The sequence below is a fragment of the Symphalangus syndactylus genome, chromosome 12 (assembly GCF_028878055.3).
Source record: "Symphalangus syndactylus isolate Jambi chromosome 12, NHGRI_mSymSyn1-v2.1_pri, whole genome shotgun sequence".
Taxonomy (NCBI): Eukaryota; Metazoa; Chordata; class Mammalia; order Primates; family Hylobatidae; genus Symphalangus; species Symphalangus syndactylus.
In genome coordinates this window covers 89,054,827-89,079,915 of record NC_072441.2, presented here as the reverse complement: position 1 = coordinate 89,079,915, position 25,089 = coordinate 89,054,827, and the positions used below count along the sequence as shown (strand labels likewise).

The window sequence follows — 25,089 nt, the reverse complement described above, 5'->3', positions numbered from 1 at the left end:
GAAAGCAGAAGGAAGAAAGAAAGAGGCATGAACCCTGGGGTCTGGCCTTGAAGCACAGTGTTCCAGGGAAGGGGGGATGCCACTGTCCTCACTCCTCCATGGGGGCCTGAGCAGATCCAAAGCTGCCTGGCCTTCCTGGAGGGTGGCGTCCAAGCATGGATGGGAAGGCAGCAAAAATAGGCCCATGCCACTTCTGGGAGAAGGCAAAAGAGGGAAGAGAGGACTACTACAGAAAAGTAGAAAAAGAGGAAGGGAGGGAATCTAGACATACAGATGGGAAGTGTGGAGCAAAACAAATTCTTTTTTTTTTTTTTTTTTTTTTGAGACAGAGTGTCGCTCTGTCACCTAGGCTGGAGTGCAGTGGCGTGATCTTGGCTTACCGGAACCTCTACCTCCTGGGCTCAAGTGATTCTCCTGCCTCAGCCTCCCCAGTAGCTTGGATTACAGGTGTACGCCACCCAGCCTGGCTAATTTCTCTATTTTTAGTAGAGACGGGGATTCACCATATTAGCCAGGCTAGTCTCGATCTCCTGACCTCAAGTGATCTGCCTGCCTCAGCCTCCCAAAGTGTTGGGATTACAGGCCTGAGCCACCATGGCCCGTGCGAAACAAATTCTTATGAAACCAATTTAATTTACATGTGCTTAAACTTTGGTGTCAACTTGCATGGAATCCCCAGGCTTGTTAGATTTTTCTAGTGCCTCCAGCCCTTAGGTCTCTTCCTATGTTCTCTCAGCTACTCCGCCTTTCCTTCAACACTGTTAGCCGCTTATCCAGGGCCCTACTTCTCAGCCCACTTCTTCTCCAGCTCCTCTCCACTCCACCTCCACAATGTTGGAATGGAACAGCCGGGGATACTGGCTGTTTGGCCCCCACGTGGGTCTCTCCACATAGGATTCAGAGAATTGGAACATTTCTTGGGCTGAAGCAGAGAAAGGGATGCAATTTTGAAACTGGCTTTGTGAGTCACTGTGAACTTCAAGCACCCTCCCACTTGAGGTAAGCTTCACCAGTTTGGCTTGTGGGAACTGTCAGACCAGCTCCAGGCGCTGGTGCTTTCTCAGCAGGCTTGTCAGCTCACAGCAGGCGTTAACAGCTTCTAATTGAGGAAACTGTGGCTGGACAGGTTGCAAGGCAGTTCTGCTCCCCATCGTCCTCTTGCTGACTGGGAACTGCTGAGCCCGTGCACGGCAGAGCATCTGGTGGGGTGGAGGGGCTGGCCTGGCCCCTCTGTCCTGTGGAAATGTTGGGGCAAGTGGTCACCCTCATACTCCTCCTGTTCCTCAAGGGGTATCAGGGCAAAGGTAAGGAGGTCCTACCTGGCGTGGGGTGGGGGATGGACTAGGAGCTGTGCCCCTCAGGGAGATCAGAGCCACAGCTTCTGCTTGTGCCACATACACAGTCATCTGGAACTTGACTCCGAGCAGCTCCTGACAGCTCTGACAGTCTAAATCAGACAGGACAGGCTGGCAGTGCACTGGGAGGTCTGTGAAAGGGGCATCTGGCCCTGCTACCAGCAATCCAGGAAGTCTTGGGTGAGGAGATTCCTTCCCACTGGCTTCAATTTACTCTTCCTGGTAGTGGAGAGAGAAGCCTCCTTCCAGCTGCCTGTAAAGATGAAGACAACTGCTTCCTCCAATTGTGGCATGAGAGAAGAGAAGCAGTCCCAAGGAAGTAGGTGGTTCTTGAGCTCAGAGACAGACGGATGGACCCCTGAGGCAGGAAAGCTGAGCCCAAGGAGGGGAGGGCGAGGCCAGCAGCCAGGGAGAGGCTGGATGGCATGGTCCTTCATTTCCCCGGCTTCTTCAGCCACCCATATGCCACAGGAGCCTGGAAATTATTAGGGACACGTTGGGTTGGGGCAGAAGAAGGAGACAATATGAGGAAGCTCCACAGCAAACCTAAAGCTGTCAGCCAGGCATGGAGCCATCTAACATTTGCTCCTGGGGATCCCAGCTGAGGGCTGCTCCCCTCTTTCTCCAGTTCTGGGGTCCAGGATGCTCTGAAACCTAGATCCCGCATTTAATTTAATTGAATTAATTAATTTATTTCATTTTTAATTTTTATTTATTTATTCATTTATTTATTTTTTGAGGCAGAGTCTCCTTCTGTCACCCAGGCTGCAGTGCAGTGGCGTGATCTCGGCTCACTGCAACCTCTGCCTCCATGGTTCAAGCGATTCTCATGCTTCAGCCTCCTGAGTAGCTGAAATTACAGACGTGCACCACCATGCTTGGCTAATTTTTGTATTTTTAGTAGAGACCAGGTTTCACCACGTCGGCCAGGCTGGTCTTGAACTCCTGACCTCAGGTGATCTGCCCACCTTGGTCTCCCCCAACCAAAGTGCTGGGATTACAGGTGTGAACCACCATGCCCAGCCAGGGTTCTGCATTTTAGATCAGTGACTCTGCAGGGGCTTCACGGGGGTGGAGAGCGTGGAGTTAGAGGAGGGTACACTCTGGGCACAAAGAGGGGAAACTGAGGCATAGTGTTGCGTGGTTCAGGGCCAGGTAGAAGCCCCATCTGCAATAAAGTCCCACGCCCAGGTACTCAATTCAGTTACCGAGTCCCTGAGCATTCTTGTGTCCTTCAGGAAGACACAGTCAAGGCTCAGGTGAACTCAACATTTGTAAGGATGCGGGCAGCCTAGGATAGAGCATGATGAGGAACAGGGAGCAGGGAGGGAGGTGTGGAGCCTGCAGCTCTTGTGGGTGGGTTGGGGGGCCTAGTGGCCCAGGATTCTGGGCAGGAGAGCTAGGTTGGAACCTGGTCTAAGGATCCTTGAAAGCAGCTCAGACAGCTGAAGGAGGACTGATGGGATTGGTGCCTGGCTGTGGGGATGAGAGTAATAGAGAACTGAGGTTATGACCCTGAGGTCATGAGACTGTGTGACAGAGGGTGATGCTCCCTCCACCCCCATTCCCAGGGCTTCAGCGCCTTAGCTGGGCTTGGCTATGCTGGCCCTTGCAGGGCGAAGCTGGTGAGTGACTCGTTAGGCACAGGGAGGGATGGACTTGGGTCTTCCTGAACTTCTTCCTCCTCCATCCTGTGTCTGTGGGGCTGGCCTGGCGTAAGTTGACTGAAGCTGCTCTATTTATTTAATTTTTAAACTTTTGAGTTTGAAATAATTGCGAAATTCCAGGGAAGCTGCAGGAATAGTTCAAAGGATTCTTGAATTTCTTTCATCTAGATTCACCAGTTAACATTTTATCATATTTACTTTATTTCTCTTTCTCTAGCTGTATGTATATGTGTGTATAAATGTATAATAATTTTTGCTGAACCACTTGAGAACAAGTTGTGACATTATGTCCCCTTACTCCTAAATATTTTACCACTTATATCCTATGAACAAAGACATTCTCATGTTACTACAGCACAATTGTCAAATTCAGTAAATTTAGCATTAATACCATCAAATATGCTGTCCATATTCACATATTACCAATTGTCCCAAGAATATGCTTTATTTATTTTTTTTGCTGACCCAAGATGCAATCAAGATCATGTATTACATTCAGTTGTTATGTTTCTCATGTTCCGTCTATGACCATACTTTAACCTTTCTTCATCTTTCATGATATTGCATTCTTGAAGAGGACAAGCCAGTTGTTTTGTAGAGGGTTCCTTAATCTGGGTTTGTCTGATGTTCCCTCATGTGATTCAGGTTACCATATGCATTTTTATTTATTTTCTATCATCATTATTGTTACTTTTTGGAGATGGAGTCTCGCTCTGTGGCCCGGGCTGGAGTACAGTGGTCCAATCTCGGCTCACTGCAACTTCTGCCCCCCCGGGTTCAAGTGATTGTCCTGCCTGAGCCTCCCAAGTAGCTGGGACTACAGATGCATGCCACCAAGGCTGGCTAATTTTTGTATTTTTAGTGGAGACAGGGTTTCACCATGTTGGCCAGGCTGGTCTTAAACTCCTGACCTCAAGTGATCCGCCCACCTCCGCCTCTCAAAAGTGCTGGGATTCCAGGTGTGAGCCACTGTGCCTGGCCTATTATTATTTTTCAAGAGAGGATCTGGTTCTGTCGCCCAGACTGGAGTGCAGTGGCACGCTCACGGCTCACTGTAGCCTCGACCTCGCAGGCTCAAGCCATCCTCCCACCTCAGCCTCCCTAGTAGCTGGAACTAGAGGTCTGTGCCACCATGCCTGGCTAATTTTTTTTTTTTTGGTAGATACAGGGTTTCCCCATGTTGCCCAGGGTGGTCTTGAACTCCTGGGCTCAGGCGATCCACCTGCCTCAGTCTCCCAAAGTGCTGGGACTACAGGTGTGAGCCATCATGCCTAGCCAATCATATGAATTTTTAAAATTATTTTTTCTTTAAAAAATTTTTTTTCTGTGCCCATTGACATAGATATTATATGCATTTTTGACAGGAATACCACAAAAGTGATACTGTGTCTTTCTCAGCGCATCCCATCAGGAGTCATATGATGACAGTGAAATTTAAAAAACCACTTTGTTTACTGAATAATTTAACAGGAGTACTATTTATGTAAGATGTGCATATAACTCTTGAGCTTTGCAAAATTCTCCCAAAGGCTTCTTCTTTCATGCAGAGTAAAAGCCATGCATTTTACAATGGTGCGTGACCTGGCTTCCAAGCCCCGCTCCTCTTTGTCTCTCCTCTTGCTCACAGCATTTCAGCCGTGCTGCCTGCTGGTCCTGGAGATCACTCTCTGTTGTATCCAGTTTTCTCTGCCTGGGATGCTGCTCCTTCACTGGCTACATGGCCTCTTCCCTCAATCCCTCAGAGTTTTGCTCAAATACCTCCTTTTCAGTGATGCCTTCCCCACTGAAAATGTCAGCCTGCCATTCTGCAACCTCTTAGCTCTCTCTCCACTTAATTTTTCTCCATAGTCCTCAACTCCATTTACGTTCCATCCTGTTTACTTATGTTTTTCATTTTCTGTCTCCCAGTCTCCTCTTCAGCCCCCTAGACTGTAAGATCCTTGAGGCCAGGGCTTTTGTCTGTTTTGCTCACCGTTGTCTCCTCAACATCTAGAGCAGTACCTGGCACAAGTCAACCCTCAGTAGATACTTATTTTCACAATAGCAGCCCCCTCTCTGTTCCCATTCTTTCTCTGGATATATTTTGAGTAGCTCTGAATCAGGGCTATTGAGGATTCAGTGGCAAGTAAGTCCAGGGCCCGTTTATTCAGAGAGCTTACACTAGATTGCCTGAGTCACTGTTACTACAGTTGTGATTTGTGCCTAGTGCAGTGCCAATGCAGTAGGTGTTCAAAACATGTTTGTTGAGTGAATAAGTGAATTATTTTCAGGCATCTTATGGGCAGCCCGGGATGTTTTTTGGGTTAGACATATTGGAAAGGAGGGATCTTCAAATCATTGCCCAAGGAATAGGCCTGGGCCCTAAAGTTCATTTTGGACCCAAAATTCAGGTTTCAGTTGTCTATTCTGAGGAAACCCCAAAGGACACACAGGCTGGAGGCTATGAATCCCCAGATGCTTTAGAGCCTGAGTTGAGATCTGCTGGACAATAAAAGGGCACAGGTGACACCTTGTAGATTAGCTCCAAGGGTTGCCAGCTGTTTGCGTAGATTGTGTTGGAACTGTCACTTCTCAGGGAGTGGTGTCTAACTGAGACTGCTTTGGCTGGGATCCAGGCAAGCTGTAGAAGGGCTGGAGTCATTTTTGCTCTTCTCTTCCTCATTGCACCTCCCCTCCAACAAAGGGTGAATGGCAAAGTAGCTGGACACAGAAAAGAGATTGGATCTCAGTGTACCCTGGGCTGCAGCACCATCCAGAAAGGAATCCACTGAAATCACTTCAAGGAGAGCCAGGGCATATCTTGTTTTATTTTTTATTTTTATTTTTTTGTGAGACAGGGTCTTGCTCTATCACCCAGGCTGGAGTGCAGTGATGTGATCGCAGCTCACTGTAGCCTTGACCTCCTGGGCTCAAGCAATCCTTCTGCCTCAGCCTCCTTAGTAGCTGGGACTACAGGCATGTATCACCACACTTGGCTTATTTTTAATTTTTGTGTAGAGACGGGGTTTTGCCATGCTGCCTGGGCTGGTCTTGAATTCCTGGGCTCAAGCAATCCTCTTGCCTTGGCCTCCCAAAGTACTGGGATTACAGACGTGGGCCACTGCACCCAGCCAGGCCGTTGTCTTCACAGACAAACCTCTCTTATTGAAGTGCAACATACAGAAAAGTACACGAAATTATAAATGTACATCTCAATGAGCTATTGTTAAATGAACACACTCTTGTGTCTACCACATGTTCTCTCCCATTCATTACTTCCTCTGTCTTCCATAAATATAGCCACAATTCTGACTTCTAACATCACAGATTAGTTTAGTCCATATATATGGAATCAAACGGTATGCACTCTTGTGTCTGACTACTTTTGCTCAACATCTTATGAGATTTATGCGTGTTATTATTTGTAGCAGATCATTTTCATGGCTGTATAGTATTTTGTTGCATGACTATATCATAGTTTATTCACTTATTCTATTATTGATGAACTTTTGGGTTGTTTTCAATTTTGTTTTTGCTATTATAACAATGCTGTGATGAGCCTTTTGTGCATGCATGTCTGTTGGGTATATCTCTAGGGGCAGAACCATGGAGTATGTGTACGTAACTCTAGCAGATGCTGTCAAACTGTTTTCCAAAGTGGTTGAACCAAATAGTGCATGAGAGTTCCATGCTGCTTTGGGGCCACTGGCTTTTGGTTCTGAAGGTCTGCAGATGGAAAATGAAATTGTGGGAATGTGGAGCTTGGCAAGAGGCCAAAGGCAAGGGAATTACAGCTCTGTGATTTCTCTGGTATTCTGCATGAAATTCTGGCAATAGAGTCATTTTTAGGAGTTATGGGCCGGGCGCGGTGGCTCACGCCTGTAATCCCAGCACATTGGGAGGCCAAGGCGGGTGGATCACGAGGTCAGGAGATCGAGACCATCCTGGCTAAGACGGTGAAACCCCGTCTCTACTAAAAAATACAAAAAATTAGCCCGGCGTGGTGGTGGGTGCCTGTAGTCCCAGCTACTCGGGAGGCTGAGTCAGGAGAATGGAGTGAACCTGGGAGGTGGAGCTTGCAGTTAGCCGAGATCGCACCACTGCACTCCAGCCTGGGCGACAGAGCGAGACTCCATCTCAAAAAAAAAAAAAAAAAAAAAAACAGGAGTTATGTGAGATGCATTGTTGAATTAATTAATTTAAACGGATTCATGAAGCCCTTGCTTGGGTTGTTCATTTTGCTGTTGTGATGTTTGAATTTCTTGTCTATTCTGCATATTAGTTGCCTTAGGATTCATAGTTTGCAATTTTTTTTCCTATTCTATAGGTTGCCTTTTCACTCTGTGAATTGTTTCCTTTACTGTACATGATTTTTTTTTAGTTTTCTATAATACCATTTGTTTATTTTGCTTCTGCTGCCTGTGCTTTTGAGGTCTTATTCATAAACTCTTTCCCCAGCCCTTATTATGGTCCAAGAACTATGCAAGGTTTTGTGGGGGAAACAAAGATGAAACAGATGTCTATTCTACCCTTAAGAATCTTTCAGACAGAGGAAAATAGGTGTGTATAATTACAACTATAAGGGAAGATGGAAATGCTATATGTCATTAACAGGCAAGATACATTTAGAATAACATTTAGAATAAAAAAGGACTAAGAAGATGAAGATTCCTTCCAGGTAGGAACACTGGGGAACTGGCCTTGAAGAATAAATAAGAGTTTAGGAGGTAGGCACAAAGTAGAAGGACAATTGAAGCAGAGGAAACAGCTCAGAAAAGCCGGGGATGCATGGGGTTTGGATGGCAAATAGGAAAGGCAGATGCACTTGTTATCATGGAGAAAGAGTATGACATATGAGATCATTTGGGTAACTGATGCAAAGAGTGGGACTTGGGCTAGGTGAGTTTTGACAGAGGTAAGGGGGTTGCATTGCCTGAGGAGGGGAGTTACTATGGTCAGTATGAAGCTAAATAGAGAGGAAGAAAGAAATGGGATGTGGGCCCTGTAGGTTACTTTATCTATCTTATGATTTTGCCCTGACTAGAGCTGGATTGCCCCAGTACTTTTGGAATCTCACTGGACTCTGTTCACTCAGTCCCCAGCAGGTACATCTTTTGATGCCTTCACCCCAAGCCTGGTAGCACAAGCTCTAACTGAGAAAACCTTAACGTCTATATGTTGGCTGGTGGAAGTTCCACTTGCTCTGAGACCCTCCCGTGCTCCTTCTTCCAGGTGCTCAGGCCCCACACCTTCCTCCGACTGGCAGATCCAGGTTGGAGGAAGCTGAGCTGACTCAGAGCTCTGCACATGGGCTCAGGGCTGAGCGGGACTCACTGCTGGATCAGATTGTCTCCTTCACCATCCTCTGTACTTGTCTCCTTGACCATCCTCTGTTCTTCCTGAGGCTGCAGTGGAGTTAATCATCTGCCCTCTGCCCTCCCTTTCAGAGTTACTAGTTCACCTCATCCGTTCTTAACCACCGGAAAGTGGCCCCCAAAGCTGCTAGTGGCAGGGGCCCGGGGCCCTTCCTGGACTGTGGCCTCTTTCCTCTAAACAATTTTCACTTGTTGAGTCCTCCTCTATGCCTCACTAAATGTGTGAGAACTTGTGTTGAAGTTATGTTTTCATAGTAGCATTTCGTCTCCCCTGTCTGGTGTGTGTACCCCTCTGGGACAGAAACTGAGGTCTTTTTGTATCAGTCACAATACCCTGGACATAGTGACTTGTCTACTTGCCTTTTCACCGTATCTGCTCTGCACCCCTGCCCTGGCACCCACCCCTTCAAGGCCGTCCATGGGAACTCATTCTAACCATCTTCCTCCTTCCCACACTGGACTGTTGGGGGCTGCAGGAGAAAATTCAGCAACAAACAGCAGCTACAGATTCATAATCTCCAACCCCAGCTGGACTCTCAGTGTCCTGGGAATCCTCATTTCTGGCCCACGGCTTCTTCTATTCCCCAAAAGGTGGGAGAATTCCACACCTTCATCATCTCTTCAAGGCCCTCTTCCACTATCTTGGCCTCCACAAACCAACAACCTCCTTCTTTAAGAAAACAGAAGCACAAGTTAGGGATTCCACCAACCTTGCCAACAATTCTCCAGTGTCAATGCACTTCATCTACTCCTGTAAATGGCCACATTTGCCTCTGCTGAGCGCAAGAGTGCTCTTGCCCTGTCCTTGACCAATACTCCCCTGTGTGCTCAGGGCACCAGAGCTTCTTTCAGAAGTCATCTGGGACCTGCTGTCTATGAAGACATCCCTGATCTTTCTTCAGCTGCTCCTTTTCTGTGGGCTTCCTACCTTTAGTACAGTTTCCTTCCAGTTGAAAAATCAAACCAACAAATCAAAACAACGCCTGGTGTTCTCTCTAGCTCCTTTTTATTTGCAGACAAACCAGTCTTAAATGTATAAACTAATATAATATTACATAAAAATAAAATATAACGGCATAATTTTTAAAAAGACCCCTGGCCGGGCGCGGTGGCTCACGCTTGTAATCCCAGTACTTTGGGAGGCCGAGGCGGGCGGATCACAAGGTCGGGAGATCGAGACCACGGTGAAACCCCGTCTCTACTAAACAAAATACAAAAAATTAGCCGGGCGTGGTGGCGGGCGCCTGTAGTCCCAGCTCCTCGGAGAGGCTGAGGCAGGAGAATGGTGTGAACCCGGGAGGCGGAGCTTGCAGTGAGCCGAAATCGCACCACTGCACTCCAGCCTGGGCGACAGAGCAAGACTCCGTCTCAAAAAAAAAAAAAAAAAAAAAAAGACCCCTAAGGCAGTATAGCATGAGGACTGTAGATCACACCTTTGTTCTTTAAGTATTTAGAAGTCTATGGCTGGGAGTGGTGGCTCACGCCAAAACTTTGGGAGGCTGAGATGGGTGGATTACTTGAGGTCAGGAGTTCAAGACCAGCCTGGCCAATATGGCGAAACCCTGTCTCTACTAAAAATACACACAAAAAAAAAATTAGCTAGGGGTGGTGGCAGGCATCTGTAGTCCCAGTTACTCATGAGGCTGAGACAGGAGAATCACTTGAATCTGGGAGGCAGAGATTGCAGTGAGCCGAGATCGCGCCACTGCACTCCAGTCTGGGTGACAGAGCGAGACTGTGTCTTAAAATAAACAAACAAACAAGAAGTCTAGACAATAACTTAACCATTTTCCTGTGTGATTCCTATTCAGTTTTATAATAGCAGAGAACAACCTTCTTCTACATAGCACTCTACATTCTGATCTACTGGTGGATTATATAGGAGTTTATGTTATTATTCATTATACACTACATTTATATTTAAGTACCTTTTAATATTTGTGCTACCTCTCACAATTTTATAAAAGATAAAAATAAAACCACCACAAAACACCTAAAAATTAAACTCATGTTCCATCACCCCATTCTCCAAACCTGCTCCATCTTTACCAGACCCATAAGCCACACGTGTGTTGTGTGTTCCCTTAACCATGCTACTGCTGTGTCCACAATACTCCCCTTCCCTGTTCCTTTCTGCATACACCACGCAGGCCTTGGCTTTTTCTTTCAATGGCAGCTCCCACCCATCTCCTCTGGGCAGCCACTCCTAACTCTGCAGGGCAGAGGAAAACATGTTTTCCTTATGCTTGTTTCACACCCTGGGTACACCTCCATAGCACATTCCATATTGCATTTCAGTTGGCTGTTTTAGGTCTATCTTCCTTTTTCACTTTTTTTTTTTTTAGGCGGGGTCTTGCTCTGTCACCCAGGCTGGAGTGCAGCAGTGGTGCAGTCATGGCTCACTGCAACCCCTGCCTCCTAGGCTTTTCTGATATTTAGCTAAGAGTTGGGTTTAGCTGAGATGAGTGAGGAAATCTACAAATTCACTAGCTATGGTAATGTTTCCACAATGGGCAAGTTGTACTTTGCTTTTACCAAAGTACATCTTAGTTAATGGTCAGAACAGTTCAGTGAGAGGTAGTCATTACTCCTTTTCTGCTTTTTTATCGAGATATAACTCACAGCTGTGTGCACAAAATTTAAATCAACAGCTTGATGAACTTTTATATGTGTAAGTGCAGATTAACCCTACCCACATCAAGATGTAACACATTTCTAGCACCCAGTTGTTCCTTTTAGGCCCTTCAAGTTGATGACCGCCCTCCTGCAAGGGTAATCACGTTCTAACCTCCCTCACCATAGATTAGTTTTTCCGGATTTTAAACTTTATATCAATGAAATAATTCACTTATGTACTCTTTGGAGTCTAGCTTCATTAATACTCATCATTGTGGTGAGATCCATCCACATTATTGCCAGGAAAAGTAGCTTTTATTTTTCATTGCTGTGTAATATTCCTTATAAGACTATAACATGACTTATTTGCTCATCTAATCGTGACAGACATTTGGGTTTTTTCTCACTTTGAATTATTATGACTAAAGCCATTATTAACACTCTTGTACATATTTTTAGTGGATATAAACACCAGATTTTCTTTTTTTTTTTTGAGACAGAGTTTCATTCTTGTTGCCCAGGCTGGAGTGCAATGGCATGATCTTGGGTCACTGCAACCTCCGCCTCTCAGATTTAAGTGATTCTCCTGCCTCAGCCTTCCAAGTAGCTGGGATTACAGGTGTGCACTGCCACGCCCAGCTAATTTTTTTTTTTTTTTGAGATGGGGTTTCACCATGTTTGCCAGGCTGTCCTCAAACTCCTGACCTCAGTGATCCACCTGCCTCGACCTCCCAAAGTGGTAGGATTACAGGCATGAGCCACCATGCCTGGCCCAGATTTTCTTGTGTATAAATTCTTCTGGATCAAAGGGTATATGTAAGTTTAATTTTAGAAGATACCGTAAAATAGTTTTCCAAAGTGCTGGTACCAATTTACACTCTCACTAGCAATAAATGAGAATCTCAGTTGCTCCCACCTCTGTCAACCCTTGGAATTTTCATTTATTTATTTATATTAATTTTTGAGACCAAGTCTCAGTCTGTCACCCAGGCTGGAGTGCAGTGGCGTGATCTTGGCTCACTGCAACCTCTGCCTCCTGGGTTCAAGCAATTCTTCTGCCTCAGCCTCCCAAGAAGTTGGGATTACAGGCGCCCACCACCATGCCCTGCTAATTTTTGCATTTTTAGTAGAGATGGGGTTTCACCATGTTGGCCAGGCTGGCCTCGAACTCCTGGCCTCAAGCGATCCGCCCGCCTCAGCCTCCCAAAATGCTGGGATTACAGGCTTGAGCCACTTCGTCCAGCCTTCAGACCTTTAAATGTTAGCTATTTTGGTGGGAATGTGAAATCTCATTGTTCTCTGATAACTAATTATGTTGGGCACCCTTTTGCATGCCTATTGGCTATTGGATATTCTCTTTTGTAAAGTGCCTGCCCAAGTCTGTTGCTTTTTTTGTTGTTATTGTCATCAGTGTATTTATTTATTTATTTATTTATCTATCTATTTATTTATTTATTTATTTTGAGACAGAGTCTCGCTCTGTCGCCCAGGCTGGAGTGCAGTGGTGCAATCTAGGCTCACTGCAAACCCTGCCTCCTGGGTTCATGCCATTCTCCTGCCTCAGCCTCCCGAGTAGCTGGTACTACAGGCGCCCGCCACCACGCCCAGCTAATGTTTTGTATTTTTAGTAGACATGGGGTTTCACAGTGTTATCCAGGATGGTCTCGATCTCCTGACCTCGTGATCCACCCGCCTCCGCCTCCCAAAGTGCTGGGATTACAGATGTGAGCCACCGTGCCTGGCCCCGTCGACTACTTTTCAATCCTTGCAATACTGGAATGCTGTCTTAATTTCTGAAGTTTTACAATACATCTTGATATTAGGTAGTGAAAACCTTCTAGCTTTGTTCTTCAAGATTGCCTTGGCTATTCTATGTCTCTTGCATTTTCATATAAATTTTAGAATCAACTTGTTAATTTCTATAAAAATAACCCGCAAGAATTTTTATTGGAATTCTATTGAATCTATAAATTAATTTAGGAAGAACTGACATCTTAGCAATATTAAGTCTTCCAATAAAAACCATGGTATATTCTCCTGTTTATTTAGCTCTTTAATTTTTTCTCAGAAATCTTTTGTTGCAATAGGTCTTAAATATTTCTTCTTGAAATTATTTCTATATATTTTAATTTTTTGTGCTGCTGTAAATAGTGTTGTTTTCAAAATTTCATTTTTATCTGTTTGTACTAATATATAGAAATAAAAATGATTTTTGTATATTGACCTTATATCTAGCAATTTTGCGAAACTGACTTCTACACTCAAATAATTTTTCATATATTCCTCTGGGTTTCCTATATACACAGGTATATAGTTTGTGAATAATGACAGTTTCGCATATTCATTTTTTTTTTGAGACGGAGTTTTGCTCTTGTTGCCCAGGCTGGAGTGCAATGGTGCCATCTTGGCTCACTGCAAACTCCGCTTCCCAGGTTCAAGCGATTCTCCTGCCTCAGCCTCCCGAGTAGCTGAGCAGCTGGGATTTCAGGTGCCTGCCACCTGCCTGGCTAATTTTTGTATTTTCAGTAGAGATGGGGTTTCACTATGTTGGCCAGGCTGGTCTTGAACTCCTGACCTCAGGTGAGCCTCCCAAAGTGCTGGGATTACAGGCGTGAGCCATGCGCCCAGCCTCACATATTCATTTCTAATTTTTATTCCGTTTGACTATTTTCCTTGTTTTGTTGAACTAGCCATGACCTCCAGTACAATGTTGATTAAAAGAGGTAATTATGGAATCTTTTTTTGTTCCTGAGTTTGCAGGGACATGGATGAAGCTGGAAGCCATCGTTCTCAGCAAACTGACACAGGAACAGAAAACCAAGCACCGCGTGTTCTCACTCAAAGTGGGAGTTGAACAATGAGAACATATGGGCACAGGGAGTGGAATATCACACACCAGGGTCTGTTAGTGGGTGAGGGGCAAGGGGAGGGAGAGCATGAGGACAAATACCTAATGCATGTGAGGCTTAAAACCTAGATGATGGGTTGACTGGTGCAGCAAACCACCATGGCGCATGTATACCTATGTAACAAATCTGCACGTTCTGCACACGTATCCCAGAACTTAAAGTAAAAAAAAAAAAAAAAAAAAAGAGATGGGTACAAATGTGAATGTTTGTTGTTTTGAACAAACCTCTCCAACCATGTTTTTCCTCTGCTCCCACATCAAAATAACAACAATCATCAACATAGAAGACTTCTGTGACCAAATGCAGGGAGGTGGATTTCTCCTCACAGCAAACTGAATAATGGATCCTGCAGTGGACACCAGCTGGGTGTTCTCCAATTCAGTTTAGACACTAACTGGAGAGAGTGTCAGACCACAGAGGTTGGGGGCTCATTCCCCAACACCATCCCTCCACCACACCAGTTGTAAGTCTGGGCCTCCAGAACTTCGGACCAACCAGCTTCCTCTTGGGGTTCTCACAACCCCCTCCTTGGGTTCAATTAATTTGCTAAGAGTGGCTTACATAAACCAGGGAAACATTTATGTCTGCTGGTCTATTATAAGAGATATTACAAAGGATACAGATGAAGAGATGGCATAGGGCAAGGTATGGGGGAAGGGACACGGAGCTTCCATGCCTTCCCTGGGCACACTGCCTGCCAGGAATCTCCAGCTATCTGGAGGCTCTCCAAGCCCAGTCTTCTTGGGTTTTTATGGAGACTTCATTTCATAGGCATGACCGACAACCTTGTAGAAATGTGACTGGACAAAAAGGGTATGATTCCATACTAATATGCTGAGTGGAGAAACCCAGCAAGGCCTGTCTGTTCAGATTCTTCTTGGTCTCTCTGTGTAGCATTTCTTTCTCTAGAATCTGAGGCAGGAACTTCTCTGGAATGAGGGTCTTTTGATTCATATCAGATTAGAGTTGTCTACACTCAGCAATGGTGATCTTCTTGCTGGTCTTGCCATTCCTGGACCCAAAGGGCTCCATCATGTCTACAATATTCATGCCCCCTTTCAACTTGCCAAATACCACACGCTTGCCATCCATCCATCCATTCAGTCTCAGCAATGTAGATGAAAAATTAGGAACTATTTGTGTTGGGTCCAGCATTTGCTGTGGACAAGATGCCAAGACCTGTACGCTTCAGGATGAAGTTCTCACCATCAAATTTCACCCCATAAATGAACTTGCAACCAGTACCATTATGGTGTGTGATGTCAACATCCTGGCACATAAATTCTGCAATAATCCTGTGAGAGCAGGAGCTCTTGTAACCAAATCATTTCTCTCTAGTGCTCAGAACACAAATGTTTTCTGCTGTCTTTGGAACTTTGTCTGCAAACAGCTCCAAGGAGACACGGTCCAAGGGTTCATGGTCAACTGCTATATTAATGAACACGGTGGGGTTGACTACGGCTGATAGCAAGAGACTCTAGGTGGTGAAGGCACCTCCAAAGCACCAGATATATATATTTTAACACTTTTATTTAATGAATTTACTTTTGGCTTTGCTAATTTTCTCTATTGTATATTTGCTTTTTATTTTATTGAGGTTAGCTCTTACCTTTACTTTCTCCTTTCTCCTTTCTCTGGGTTATCATCATCATCATCATCATTATTTTAATTACTATTTCTTTCTTTTTTTGGTTTCTTGAGATTGAATCTTGCATTATTGACTTGCAAACTTTCTTTTTTTTCCAATATACAAATTTAAAGCTATAAATTTCCCTCAAAACACTGCCTTAGCTATATTGCACATTTGATACTCATTATCACTTAGCTCTAAATATTTCCCAAACTTCATTTGATTTATTCTTTGACTCATGGGTTTTTAGAAATATGTTGCTTATGTTTTAAACATTCAGAGATTTTCTGGTTATTTTTCTGTTACTGATTTTTTATTTAATTCTACTGTGCTTAGAGGGCATATTTGGTATGATTTCAATACTTTGAACTTTGTTGACATGTTTTAATGCATAGCATATGATAATACTTTGGTAAATATTGCATGTGCACTTGAAAAGAATATGTATTCTGCAATTGTCAGGAGAATTGTTTTACATATAACATATATATTGGTTTAATGATCTTCAAATTCTTATAGCCTTATTGATTTTTTTATGTGCTTCTTGTATCAGCTAGAGAGACAGATGTAATAAAACTCTCCAACTATGATTGTGGATTTACTTCTCCTTTTAGTTCTATCAAATTTTATATATTTTAAACTTGTTATATGCATAGAAACTGAAGATGATTGTTTATTCCTACTTAATTGGTTCTTTTATAATGATGACATTTCCTTCTATTTCTGTATATTTTTTATACATTTTATGTATTTTTTGTTCCTCATTTTCTCCGTTATTGCCTTCTTTTGTATTTAATTGATACTTTGTGCTGCATCTTTTTGATTCCCTTCTCATTTCTTTTTCTGTACATTTTGTTATTTTCTCAATGGTTACCACAGGTATTACAATGAATACCTTCAACAATACAGTTTGAATTAATACCAATTCAGCCTCAATAGTATAGAAAACTCCTATACAGCTCTATTCTCCCACTTTTATTGTCACAAATTACATCTGTGTCTATTGCTCTTCACTTCTTGTGCCTGAGTCTCCATTTTCTTTATATCTAAAGAACATCCTTTGGCATTTCCTTTAGTGCAGGCCTTTTTGTGACAAATTCTTTCAGTTTTTTATTTTTTCTAAAAATGTCTTTATTTCAGCTTCATTTAAAAAATTATTACTATTTTTTTGAGACAGAGTCTCACTTTGTTGCCCAGGCAGGAGGGGAGTGCCACCATCTTGGCTGGCTGCTGCCTTGACTTCCTGGGTTCAAGTGATTCTCGTGCCTCAGCCTCCTGAGCAGCTGGGATTACGGGCACGTGGCACCATGCCCAGCTAATTTTTGTATTTTTAGTCGAGATGGGGTTTTGCTATGTTGGCCAGCCTGGTCTCGAACTCCTGACCTCAACTGATTCACCTGCTTCAGCCTCCCAAAGTGCTGGGATTACAGGCATGAGCCACTGTGTCTGCCTTCATCTTTGAAGTACTGAAATTCTAGATAGGCAGTTATTTTCTTTCAGCACTTTAAATATATCATTCCTTGGAAAACCAAACAACATATGTTCTCACTGATATGTGGGAGTTAAGCTACTGAGGATGCAAAGGCATAAGAATGACACAGTGGACTTTGGTGACTTGGGGTAAAAGTGGGAGGGGAGTGAGGGATAAAAGACTATAAATAGAGTGCAGTGTATACTGCTCGGGTGATGGGTGCACCGACTCACAAATCACTACTAATGAACTCTCTCTTGTAACCAAACACCACCTGTATGCCAATAACCTATGGAAAAATAAAAAAAAAGATACCATTCCATCATCTTCTGCTTTTTATTATTTTTGCTGAAATGTCAGCTAAGTTGTTTACTTTGTGAAGGGAATTTAGTTTTCCCCCACTCTGGCTATTTTACGATTTTTCTATTTATGTTTGGTTTCCATAATTTTTTTGATGTATTGAGAGGTTGTCTTTTGTTCATTGGTTTGTTTGTTTTCTTTTTGTTTTCTTGAGACAGAGTTTCATTCTTGTCGCCCAGGTTGGAGTGCAATGGTGCGATCTCGGCTCACTGCAACCTCCACCTCCTGGATTCAAGCGCTTCTCCTGCCTCAGCCTCCCAAGTAGCTGGGATTACAGGCGTGCACCACTATACCTGGCTAATTTTTGCATTTTTAGCAGAGATAGGGTTTTGTCATATTGGCCAGGCTGGTCTCAAACTCCTGACCTCAGGTGATCCATCCGCCTGGGCCTTCCAGAGTGCTGGGATTACAGGCGTGAGCCACCGTGCCCAGGTTGTTGGTTTGTTTTGATCTTGCTTGGGGTTTGTAACACATTTTACAAATCTATCTTGATGGCTTTTGTCAGTTTTGGGAAATTCTTATCTGTTATCTCTTTTGCTTAGTTCCTCTTTCCTCTCCTGTCTCCTTGCTTTCCGATTACACTGAGTTTAGGGGTTTTGTTTTGTTTTGTTTTTGCTATATCTCAAATATCTCTTAAGCTCCTTCTTGTGTATTTTTATCCTTTTGTTTTTCTTTACTTCACTCTGGATATTTTATAACAGTTTTCTAATTCTCTTTACAATAGCATCTAAATGGCCTTTTTAACCCTTCAATTGAGTTTGTTTTACAGTTATTTTAGATTTTATTTCTGTAATTTTCATTTAATTCTTTAAAAAAAATCCAATTTCACATAACTATTGCTGCATAATGACCCACTCCAAAATCCAGTAGTTTAAAACAACTACCTATTTAGTTAGTGGTTCTGCTAGTTGGCAATTTAGGCTGGGCTCAGTTAGGTGGTTCTTTTGGTTTCCTCTTGCGTCAGTCATGCATGTGTGGTCAGCTGCCAAACTGGGCATGGGTGGCTGATTCATTTATTTATTTTTTATTGTTTTTTGAGATTAAATCTTGCTCTGTCATGCAGGCTAGAGTGCAGTGGCATGATATCTCGGCTCACTGCAACCTCCATCTCCCGGGTTCAAGCAGTTCTTGTGCCTCAGACTCCCAAGTAGCTGGGGTTACAAGCGTGTGCCACCACGCCTGGCTAATTTTTGTATTGTTAGTAGAGACAAGGTTTTACCATGTTGGCCAGGGTGGTCTCGAACTCCCGACCTTGAATGATCTGCCTGCCTTGGCCTCCCAAAGTGCTGGAATTACGGACATGAGCCACCGCACCATGCCAGGGGTGGCTGATTTAGAATGGCCTTAGCTGTGTTGGTTTATCTCTGTATCATGTGAGCTCTTATTCTCCAGCAGGCTATTTTAAGCTTGTTCACATGTCAGCCAGATGAGGTTCCAAGAGAACAAGTAGAAATGTGCAATGCCTTTTCAGATCTAGGCTTAGAACTGGCAGAACATCATTTTTGCTGCGTTTCATCATGAAGACCAGCCCAGTTCCAAGAGACAGGGAAATGAACCCCATTTCTTGATGACAGAAGGAGCTGTAAAGTCACATTGCAAGGACATGGTATTTTTGCATTCTATCACACTAGTCCTCTGCTGAAATTCTTAAACTTATGTTTTATTTCCTTGAACATATTAGACATGATTAAGGTTTATGACTGACAACTCTATTATGTAGATGCCCTGTTTGTTGGTTTCTATTGTCTCTAGTCTTTTGGTTTTCGGACATGTTTCCTTTTCTTGTACTTCATTTCATTTTGGATATTGTGTATGAAACATTCTAGAAATAATTTAATGCTCTGGTTGATGTTATTTTCCTCTAGTCATAACTTATATTTGCCTCTAGTGGGCACCCAGGTTAGGGCTACTAGAGATTCCAGATCATTAGTTCAGTCCAGGGTTGTGTTGATTCAAAACTGAGCTTCAGTTCCCGTGAGGGCTGTTCATTTCTCGTTCACTCTTACTCTTAGTGTATAGCCCTCTGTGGTACCAACCTCAACACTGATGGATTTTAGGTATACCCACTTTCTAATAGGAGGGACCTGAACTTCATGTTCTCTTAGTCCTTGAGTTTTATTGTGAGCTCTGCTCAGCTTCTCAGCCTTTTAGCTGCCATTTATGGAATCAGAAGATGCCTCCAGGGAACAACAGTCAGAAATGTTGGTCTCACCTCTCTGAATTTCCTTCTTCCACATCTTGGCCCCATAATTTTTCACTGCTTTATAAACTCTCTGATAACTTTAACAATGTGCTTTTACATGTCGTTCATTTTTCTTCTAGTTATTTTTAGTGGGAGGATTGGTTACCATGTCTTAACCTGGATTTTCATTACATAATTAGAATTCCTTAGATGATTATTTATCTCAACAATTAAGGGGATGCTGTAGAATGAAAGTGTTCTGTTTCCAGATCACAAACTCTCTGGAGTCAGGAATCATGCCTTATACATGAAGAGGCCCTGCCTCTTCGGGGGCTGGATTAGAGTGGATTCAGTAAGGACTGAATAATCGATGAGGACAGTATATGTCCTTCTTGTAGGCTTAGTAATGATTTTTTCCATTCACCTTTGTTCTCAGGGTCTTTGTGCAATATTTGGTAGGTTGACCTGTTCTCATAAATAATGCTAGGATCGTGGGAGAGGGAGACACAGAGATGCACAGCACAGTCTCTGCTTTTGAGAAGCTCTGGGTTGGTAATGGGCAGAGCCAGTACAAGTCATATAAATATAAATGGGAACCTACGTGTTTTAGTCTTAGAAGCATCAAGATCAAAGAAACATATTTCATCAAACAAATAGTATTACAAGTCCTTTAATTGTTTACTTAGTCTCGAGAAAATGCCAGGGTGAATCTGTGGCTTGGAGAGAGTGCATTCATAAGGCACTGCACATCTAAAACCCCCTCTGTCTCCATTACTCTCTTCTTAATAGCCTCCATTTTAACAGAGCCACTTGTGAAACTCTCCCCATCTACTATTCTCTCTTCCAAATCCTCCCTGACCCTCCCCAACTCACCCAGAGAGACTTTTTAATTTCCTGCACCTGCTGGGCCATGCCGCATAGCTTTGTTACTAAAAATGGCTGTAGGAACTTCCAGTTTTGTACACTGACTGCACTGAATTGCTCTAGGTTGTCACACCCCCATATTCATTAGGTTTCATCTTGATCCCTTGAGAGGGAAGTGCTGGGATCTGCCTGGAAAGTGTAGTTTTGTTTTAAAAATTGTTTTCTAGGGAGAAATTTTTGTGAAGACTTTCTGATCACTGAAAAACTGGCAAACATCAATAAGCAATGATCAAAATCCAATGAGCCAAGTGCCACGAGAGAGGATTATGTATTTAGCTCTCTGAGAGGACGGTTGAGGGGCCATGAGTTCAGCTTGGAGGGTTAGTCTTCCTGGGCCTGACCATTCAGAATTTCCGACAGTCACTACTTGCCATTAGTAGTTGCCTCAGCACTGCTTGGAGGGAGTCACATGAGATGTGGTATTTATAACATCGTGGTTAAGAATTTATCCTCTCAAGCCAAACTGCTGTCTTTACAAAGAGTAAACAAATAAGCCGGGTGCAGTGGCATGCACCTGTACTCCCAGCTACTAGGGAGGTTGAGGTCGGAGGATTACCTCAAGCCCAGGAGTTCAAGGCTGCAGTGAGCTGTGATTGCGCCACTGTACTCCAGCCTGTGTGACAGAGTGAGACCCTGCCTCTAAAAAACAAGACAAAAGAAAACAAAAACATAACACCAAACTGACTAGGTTTCAGGCTCATCATTCTTTTAACTTATCATACCTTTTAACTTAAATAGTTAAAACGTATAAAGTGTGAAACCTGCCTGTCACATAGTAAGCACTCAAGATCTTAGCTATTGGTCTATGGGATCCTTCAGACTAGGGACATAGAGCTTGGGGACAAGGGGAGGCAGATGGAGGGGATACACTTTAAGGTGCTCCTAGGCTCTGGGCTCCTCATACTCATCCCCACCCTATTGGCTTAAGGGAAGTCACATCCAGCTGCCCACATTGCTCAGGCCTGACACTCTTCCCGCTACTTGCAGCTTGGGTTCTCTTTCCTAGGATGCCAGGGAACAGCTGACCATGTGGTTAGCATCTCGGGAGTGCCTCTCCAGTTACAACCAAACAGCATACAGATGAAGGTTGACAGCGTTCAGTGGAAGATGTGGCTGCCCTCACAAAATGCATTTCATGAGATATTGAAGTGGGAGAATGACTCTTTGCCTTCCAATACTTCCAACGATAGATTTAGTTTTACAGTCAAGAACTTGAGTCTTCTCATCAAGGCAGCTCAGCAGCAGGACAGTGGCCTCTACTGCCTGGAGGTCACCAGTATATCTGGAAATGTTCAGAGAGCCAAGTTCCAGGTTTTTGTATTTGGTAAGTCTCCAGGACTGTTCATACTGCCCTCTCTGATTCCTATAGGCCTCTAATTTCTGTATTTCCGACGCCTTTCTGATCAGAATCTCTGCTTCCAGATAAAGTTGAGAAACCCTGCCTACAGGGGCAGGGGAAGATCCTGGACAGAGGGAGATGCCAAGTGGTTCTGTCTTGCTCGGTCTCCGGGGATGGCAATGTGACCTATGCTTGGTACAGAGGGAGCAAGCTGATCCAGACAGCAGGGAACCTCACCCGCCTGGAGGAGGAAGTTGACATTGATAGCAAGCACACATATACCTGCAATGTCAGCAATCCTGTTAGCTGGGAAAGCCACACTCTGAATCTCACTCAGGACTGTCAGAATGCCCATCAGGGTAAGTGGAACACACTGGGCTGTAACAAGCGCTGAAGGTTTGGACCCCATGACCAGGCTCATGTGCAAGACAGATGTGGTATGAGATAAAATCCCTTGGCCTCCTCTCCCAGTGCCTTGTAGCCCTTCCCAGGGTAGCCCTGGCCTCCAGGCACACAGTTCCTGTAAAGCTAGGCCTATCCTACTCTGGAAAAAAATGTTATCCCTATTTCCTTCTGGGAGACGCAAGCTTTTCTTCTGCAGAGGGAGAGCATAGTTGTTTGATGAGTGACAGTCCTGAAATGGCTCCTGAACATTATTTTCTCCCTGGGAGAGGCTGATGGAGAACTGTCCTCTCCTCTTGAGTGATAACTTTCTCCAAGCCACATAGTTCAAGAGGTAACTACACTGTGCAGCAGTAGCCTGGAGCAGGAGCATCAGGATGATCCCAGGGATACCTAGATGAGTTCTTGGGCTGTTGCTTATGCTCATCCTAAGAGTTACCTGAGTTAACTTTCCACAACTTTTTATTACATAAACAGGGACTTAATGTGCCAGCAGCATGGGCATTATAGGAAAAAAAGCCATACAGCTCTCATTCATAAGGAACTTATAGCCAAATAGGGGCAACAAAAATAAGTACTTGTGGACAAAAAAGAAACAAGACTGAGGCAGGCCAGGCGCAGTAGCTCATGCCTGTAATCCCAGCACTTTGGGAGGCTGATGTGGGTGGATCACAAGGTCAGGAGTTTGAGACCAGCCTGGCCAACATGGTGAAACCCTGTCTGTACTAAAAATACAAAAAATTAGCTGGGCGTGTTGGCGGGCACCTGTAATCTCAGCTACTCAGGAGGCTGAGGCAGGAGAATCGCTTAAACCCGGGAGGTGGAGGTTGCAGTGAGTCAAGATCACGCCACTGGACTAGGACACTGGCTTTATCATTCAGAAGCTCTGTGATCTCTTAGAGGTTAGGTGTGGTGGCTCACACATGTAATCCTAGCACTTTGGGAGGCTGAGGTAGGTGGATCACTTGAGTCCAGGTGTTTGAGACCAGCCTGGACAATATGGCGTAATCCCATTTCTATTAAAAAAAAAAAAAAAAAGCTCTGTGATTTCTGGCAGGCTCATTAACCTCTCTGAGCCTCAATTTTCTTCCCCCCTTGAGTAAAATGGAGATGATAATAAGTACCTCACAGGATTGCTGTTAAGAGTAAATGAGATAATGTTTGTAAAGAGCCTTGTCAGCCCTTGGAACACGTAATTCCTTTTCCTTCCTCTTGTTGGCTGGATTATATATCAGGCTACATGTGTGACACAAATCTTTTAAGTAGAAGTTCAAATGAGGAAGAGCCATGAAGGAAGGAACGGTGGAAAACTTGGCTGTGCAATGAGTATTTTTTTTTTTTTTTTTTTGAGACGGAGTCTCGCTCTGTCGCCCAGGCTGGAGTGCGGTGGTGCAATCTCGGCTCACTGCAATCTCCGCCTCCCGGGTTCACGCCATTCTCCTCCTCAGCCTCTCCGAGTAGCTGGGACTACAGGCGCCCGCCACCACGCCTGGCTAATTTTTTGTATTTTTAGTAGAGATGGGGTTTCACCGTGGTCTCGATCTCCTGACCTCGTGATCCGCCCTCCTCAGCCTCCCAAAGTGCTGGGATTACAAGCGTGAGCCACCGCGCCTGGCCACAATGAGTATTTTTTGAGTTAAAAACAAAGGAATGGATAAATGTAACATTTGTTGTGCTACATGTCCCTCAGTATCCATGGTGAATTGGTTCCAGGACCCACCCCGCAACCACAGATGCCAAGATCCACAAATGTTTAAGTCCCTGGCATAAATAGGTGCAGTACTTGCATATAACCTATGCACACCCTTCTGTATACCTTACTTAAGTAATCTCTAAGTTAGTTATAATGCCTGATGCAATGTAAACGCTATTTAGATAGTTGTTATACTATATTGTTTAGGGAATAATGATAAGGAAAAAAGCCTCTACTATTCAATACAGAAGCAATTTTTTCCCTGAATATTCTGGATCCACAATTCATTGAATCCATGTTGTGGAACTCAAAACTTTGGAGGGCAACTGTATTAGATCATGTAATTAACCCCTATAGGTAGATAACGTTATCCCCTTTTACAGGTGAGAAAATCTAAGAGGCTCTGAGGCATCTTCCAAAAATAAGATGACTTAAGAGGCCCAGAGAGGTTAAATAAATAGTGCAGAGCTCACAGAGTTAGAATTTGAGCCAGGTCTGTCTGATATGTCCATGCTCTTGGCATCACTCAGAGGAGGTTAACCAAATGAGCAAAGAGAAAACTTTGACCGTCAGTTCACAGAGTGCGAGGCAATCAGCCACACCACAGAGAAAAGTGGGTTTTGAGGCAGCCCCTGCAGCAGGCAGGTGGGAAGGAAGAAGAGAGTGAGCTGACAGCTCGGTTCTCATGCCTTCTGTCTTCCTCAGAGTTCAGATTCTGGCCGTTTTTGGTGATCATCGTGATTCTAAGCACACTGTCCCTTGGCACCCTTGCCTGCTTCTGTGTATGGAGGAGAAAGAGGAAAGGGAAGCAGTCAGGTGAGCGGAAGGTCCTTGGGGTGGTGCTCCTGCCTGAGGCCTTGGATCCTGTGACTTTGTCCTGCGTCCAGTGGGATGTGTCTGGGAGCACAGCATCTCCTTTTCCTCAACGAGCTTTGGTATGTGTGCATGCGTGGTGGCGGGGGGAAAGCAGGCTGCTAGGCTCTCTCTCTCAGTTCATGCCTTCTGATCCCAAATGTGCAGACAGCTGGTTTGGGAGGAGGTGTGGGAGGGGCAGTTCGGTTGCTGCCTCTGTGCTCTTTGGGGTTCCTGGGAAGAGCACTAACCTGCCTCCTTTCTAGAACCTTTTTTAAGGTTTGGCCATTTGGGGTGGAAGTGGGACCTGTTAGAAGCAAAAGCCCTTCTGGAGG

General features: G+C 44.2%; 1 protein-coding gene across 8 annotated transcripts in view; it reads left to right on the top strand.

Annotated features, from left to right (window-relative positions):
- Window positions 1–992: 992 nt before the first annotated feature.
- CD244 (CD244 molecule) overlaps window positions 993–25,089 on the top strand; it is a 32,379-nt gene continuing 8,282 nt past the window's right edge. For 2 of the 8 annotated variants that reach the window (XR_010117606.1, XM_063627078.1), the window contains exons 1-4: window positions 1,024–1,304; window positions 21,475–21,792; window positions 21,891–22,166; window positions 24,608–24,718. Coding sequence is in view for 7 of the 8 variants with exons in the window: in XM_063627078.1 (XP_063483148.1) it covers window positions 1,244–1,304; window positions 21,475–21,792; window positions 21,891–22,166; window positions 24,608–24,718 (766 nt within the window). In the remaining variant the exon portion in view is untranslated. Of the gene's footprint in view, window positions 1,305–1,399; window positions 1,675–21,474; window positions 21,793–21,875; window positions 22,167–24,607; window positions 24,719–25,089 lie in introns of those variants that run through there. The other 6 variants (XM_063627075.1, XM_063627074.1, XM_063627073.1 and 3 more) reach the window with 6 other exon arrangements.